The sequence below is a fragment of the Aegilops tauschii genome, chromosome 2, assembly GCF_002575655.3.
Source record: "Aegilops tauschii subsp. strangulata cultivar AL8/78 chromosome 2, Aet v6.0, whole genome shotgun sequence".
NCBI lineage: Eukaryota > Viridiplantae > Streptophyta > Magnoliopsida > Poales > Poaceae > Aegilops > Aegilops tauschii.
In genome coordinates, this window is record NC_053036.3 from 373,899,173 (window position 1) to 373,904,763 (window position 5,591).

Genomic DNA, 5,591 nt, shown 5'->3' on the forward strand with positions numbered 1-5,591 from the left:
CCTTGGTTCCAGTGCCGCCTCAAGTCAGCATACCTTGGGCTCGCTTCCCTCGACCGCTCCATCGCGTGTTAACGTGTCTGTTGCTCTTGGCTGCAAGCTGGTGAGACCAACACCTCCTTCCTTCGGGTACGAGCGGCGCATCGGAAGCAGCATTCCAGGATCGTGTCGTTGCATGTGGACGGCCAGGAGATTATGGACCATGAGGCCATGTCTGAGGCAGTCTACGACCACTTCGCGGCCGCGCTGGGCACGTCTGACCCCCGCGCCTTCACCCTCAACCTTGACGGTTTGGATCCACGCTCGTTCGACCTGGCAGGGCTGGATGTGCCGTTCTTTGAGGACAAGATTTGGGCCGCAGTTAAATAGCTGTCGTCCGGCAAGTCGCCCGGACCGAACGGATTCTCCGCGGAATTCCTATGCGCTTGCTGAGATATCATTAAGCACGACATCTGTGCTATGTTTGCCAAGCTCTACTCTCTCAACGGTTGTGGCTTCCAGAAGCTCAACGAGGCCTTCGTCATGCTGCTCCCCAAGCGCCCTGATGCGGCTTGTACTACAGATTACCACCCCATCAGCCTTATTCACATCATTGCCAAGCTTGGGGCCAAGGTTCTCTCCCTGCGCCTCGCCCCGCGCCTTGGCGAGATGATCTCGATGAACCAAAGTGCTTTCATCATCGGCAGATGCATCCACGACAACTTCCTCCTCGTGCAACAAACGGCGCGCCGGCTTCACAATCTCAAGTTGTCTCGTGTCATGCTCAAGTTCGACATCGCCCGCACGTTCAACTCGGTTTCTTGGCTCTTCCTCCTCGACATTCTGCGCCATCTGGGCTTTGGCCTGCGTTGGAGGGAGTGGATCTCCATCCTCCTTGGCACGGCAAGCACACGGGTCCTTCTCAACGGCTGCACTGGGCCTCCTATTGCACACCGCAAGGGGCTTCGCCAAGGCAACCCTGTTTCCCCCATGCTCTTCATGCTGGTCATCGACGTCCTGGACCGGCTGCTCTAGCGGGCCGTTGCCGACGGCGTCCTCCGCCTTACCCCGCGTCACATGGCATCTAGCATCTCCCTCTATGCTGATATGTTGTCATCTTCTGCCATCCGGACAAGCACGACCTCGCCGTGGTCCGCGAGCTTCTTCGGGTCTACGGCGTCGCCTCAGGCCTCCACACGAATATCGCGAAGTGCTCTGCTTCTCCTATCCAGTGCTTGCTGGATCACGCCGCCGTCCTACGCGGCCTCGCTTGCCCGATCGTGGATTTCCCTACCAAGTATCTAGGCCTTCCACTCTCTATCAGGAAGGTTTCCTCCGCCGCGCTCCAACCCTTCATCGACAAGCTCGAGCGCAAGTTGTCGCCTTGGTGGGCTACCTTGCTCTCCAAGGGCGAGAGGTTGGCGCTTGCTCGTCATGTCCTGGGTGCCATGCCGCTGCACATCATGATGTCAATGGCTAACCCCGCCCATCTTGAAGCAGCTCAACCGCCTGGTCCGCTCCTTCCTCTGGCGCGGCCGCAAGGAGGCAAATGGCGGCCCCTGTCTCGTCAGCTGGCCCTCGGTCAGTCGTCCCATTTCGCTCGTAGGGCTTGGCATCCCTGACTTTCAGCGCGCTGGGGTTGCGCTTCGGACCCGGTGGCTTTGGCTTCAGGCGACAGACCCTTCCCGCCATGGCACCACCTGCACATGCCCAGCTGCTCCGAGGTCCAGGCCATCTTCCGTGCCTCCACGTCATGGGCCCTTGGAGACAATCGCTCATGCCGCTTTTGGGTTGATCCCTGGGTCGATGGCAGGTCTATAAAGGAGATTGCCCCGCTGATCTATGACAAAGTGCCGCGGCGACGACGCAAGATCCCTTTTGTCCGTGATGCCCTAGCAGACCGTTCCTGGGCGCGGGACATCTCCGGTTCTCTAGGGCCGGCGGCGCTGGTCCAGTACGTCCACCTCTGGCAGCGGCTGCGTCAGGTTACCCTCTTGGACTCTCCGGACTCGCTCACGTGGGGATGGACTGCCAACGGCGCCTACACCGCGAGCTCGTGCTACAACTCTATGTTCATTGGCTCCATCGAGGCCTCCCACTGGCGGCTTACGTGGCGCCCTTGGGCGCCACTCCGTGTGAAGGTCTTCTTCTGGCTCGCGCTCAGGGATCGGGGCTGGACGGCGGTGCGCCTCGCCAGACACGGCCTCCCTCACGGTTCTGCTTGCTCCCTGTGTGACCAGACGCCGGAAACCATGGCCCATCTCCTTTCGGAATGCCCGTTCTCTAGGCGGTATGGCATGACTCGCTCGCTTGGTGTCGGCTCCCGGTGACCATCCCCCCGCGGACATCCCCTTCATCGACTGGCTTGCTACTTCGGCCACCACCACCCCCACTTGCCTGCGCCGCGGCTTCACCACTCTGGCCCTGCTCATCGCTTGGGAGATCTGGAAGCAACGCAACGCTTAAGTCTTCGATGCCACCCGGCCGTCCATCTCTAGGACCTTAGCGACGATCATGGAGGAAGCTCGCGGCTGGGCCCATGCGGGCGCCCTAGGACTTTGCCACATCTTGCCCGAGGAGTAGTTTCTCTGGTTTGGGGATGCGTACACCCCTTTCTGTTGTACGCTATAACCTACTGACTCACGCCGCGCTGCGTGTTCGTGCTCGTCAGAGGTTTCTGCAATTGCTGTTGCTACTTTTTCTACCTATCAAACAATGATACGCAAGCCATTTGCGTATTCGCGAAAAAAAAAACATGACTGTAGGGCCTATAAACTGAGAGCGGCTTGCTAAAAAGAACAGAACTGAGAGCGATTACGGGCCATGGCATACCAACCATCTTATCGTTGTCACTACTAGATTATTCGTTCTGGTTCAGGTACTAACTCACCTCACCAACTGAAGAACGTGGGTGCTGGTGAGGAAATTGGTGCAGGTACAGGAAATGAATTAAAATGAGAAAATAGCATACGGTGGAGTCGATCGCTTACTCGAGTTAGATATTGTTGTTACGTTGAATATTGACAGTACTTATGCAAATCTCGTGTTTAGATCGGTAACGATTAGCAGTAATTTAGAAACAATTATTTCTTGATCGTCTACATGTCAAACAAGATCTTGATTGTATACAAATTAGCAAAATCGATCTAATTTATTTACACCTGGACGAATCTTTGCAAGGTTCGTCCGAATGTCGTGGCAGTACCAGATGATCATACAGCGATGACAAATCATTCACATGATAATATAAACAAACGCTTAATCAAGACAGCACCAGAATGGGCTGGCAGTGAAGTGAACGCAACCACCAAAAGACGCGGAAGCACCATGGTAAACAGTACCAGACCTGTGTCTGTGACTGCTACTTTTCACGATCCAAGAAATCTGAGACCTCAGCGGTGATGTATACTACCAAAGTACCTGTGATATCTGGTTGCAATAGCAAATCTGTAGTACGTACTAAGAGATGCTCTTGTCCAGCATGTTTTTCTTTCCTTTGAAGCACAAACCGTTGAACAATCTCTTGTCCAACATGTCCCTAATTTGAGCCCAGTAAGATCTTAAATCAGGCAAGAAGCATGGATTTAACTGAAAAGGTAATCACAAGAGAGCGCCACACAAGCTCATACTCTGACCAATATGACTCCATCTCAAATGAAGGGTGGGGAGAAGCAGGCAAGCAGGATAATTTCCTTTCATGGAGAGGAAAGTCCATTCGATCCAAGGGAGATCCCAACAAAAGACGGGGTGGGTGTGGGGGGAGGGGGGAGAGAGAAAACAAGAGTTCTCCAATTGACACAATACATCGAGGGAGCAGTAAATAAACTCCCTTTCTTATGACATGTATATGACCTTCCCGTCCCTCTCTGTTGTCGAGCGTTCTTGATTTTCGAGGCTGATACTTGGGTCACGTCACTGGGTCGCGACGGTGCCGGAGGACGAGGACGGCGAGGCCGGGTGCCGCGGCACTGCGTTGGCCGCGGCCGGTGAAGGAGGCGAAGAAGGGCGGCTTCCCTGGCCCTGGCCGTGGCCGTGGCCCTGAGAGTTGGTGCGGTGGAAACGGCACTTGAAGGACCCGACGTGGGTGGCCGGCGCGCAGACGCACTTGGAAGCAGGCCCGTGGCCTGCGCCGGACGGCGCCGACGCCGACCCGGGCCACCTCCTCCGTGTATTCTTGGGCGACGCTGCCTCACCGGTCGGCGTGGTGCTGTTGCTGTGGTGGCCGTGGGTGTGGAACCTCCCCTCCTCCCCCGTGGTGTCCACGTAGTTGGAAGCCATTTCTGTCGAGTGTCTGCATAGGCATCATTAAGGGTGACTTTAACGAGCGAGTAAATACATGATTCGTTCCGATTTCCAAATAATAACCCGAGAAATAGATCGAGCGTTCATCAGGACATCAAACAAATCGAAAAAGACAGAACAAGTTTTGCCGTGTCCACGCCGTGTAATCAACAGCTCAAGAAGGAGGACGGTTGGTGGTAATCAGTTGTATGTTAGTGCACACACAGGTGAAAATAACACTACGATATTCAGTGCTAAGCAGCAGAAGAATCGAAAGAAGTTGAGATTAGTAGTACCTAGAAATCTGAAAGCGGGGGATGGAAGCAGCTGCCCGGGCGAGAGGAGGTGCCGAGAGCGGCAAACTGCGTTGCCCCGGCGAATACCCCTGGCTTTATACGGGCATGGCCTGCCCGCGGGCAGCTGCCCGGGATTCCTCCCGGGCCCCGAAACCGTGGGCCCCGCCCACTGGCCCGACGGCCCCGCCCACCGTCTCGGTCGGATTCGGATGGGAACGAGATCTCGCACGCAGGGACAAGCGCACGCCGGCGGTTGTGCATAATTCCGGGACACCTATGGGCTCCCGTCACGTTGAGCCAACGAGATTGGAGCGGCGCCGCCGCGCCAAATCCGGAGAACGCCCACAGACTCCGTCGCGGCTAGAGTGCGCGCGCGGCAACCTACTACCACTGGAGTTTTTTTTTTTTTTGCGTTAATAAAGGATAGCACTCGACTCGAGAGGCGTCCTACCTACATACCCAGCATGGCAGCATCCATCGGTCATCGCGTGGGTGCGCGAGAGGCGTCTGCCCACTCGCCTCGAGTTCACGACACATGGGCGCGGCGGCACGTATGCAGCGGGGCGCTGCGTTTGCTATGCCACGTTAGGGGTCTGGACCGTGCCGACGCGTGCGGGTAGTCGGACGGGACACGAAACGGCGACGCATGGCAACGAGCAGCCCAACCGCCCGAAGCCGAAGGATCCAAACAAAAGGAACCGAGAGTCCGACACGGCGGAGCCGCCGACCGCCAAGGGTAAGGATTCCCCAGTTTCTCACCGGACGTGCTACGGGCCTACGGCATGGTCGATCGATTGTGACATCCTGATATATCACGGAGGATGATTGGGCCGATCGTTATCACATCCTTGCGTGGTGGTGGCTCCAATTAGATCGGACACTTCTCTAGCACACCGCGCGAACGTCAAGTCGGCTCGTCGCTCGCTCGCCTCGCAGCACGTCCGTCGCCCTCGCCCCGGCCGTGTTGGCTATACCTTCCACGCTACGGAATCAGACACGTGCCAGACTCAGTACTAGACTTACTTTTTCTTTTTTGCG

General features: G+C 56.5%; 1 protein-coding gene across 1 annotated transcript; it reads right to left on the reverse strand.

The window, feature by feature from the left end:
• Positions 1-3,536: 3,536 nt before the first annotated feature.
• On the reverse strand, positions 3,537-4,787 carry LOC109755330 (uncharacterized). Its single transcript, XM_020314245.4, has 2 exons — positions 4,554-4,787; positions 3,537-4,267 (listed from the first exon to the last, which is right to left on the reverse strand). The coding sequence occupies exon 2, from the start codon at positions 4,252-4,254 to the stop codon at positions 3,889-3,891; it is 366 nt and encodes a 121-aa protein (XP_020169834.1). The 5' UTR covers positions 4,255-4,267; positions 4,554-4,787; the 3' UTR covers positions 3,537-3,888.
• Between the last annotated feature and the right edge of the window lie 804 nt (positions 4,788-5,591).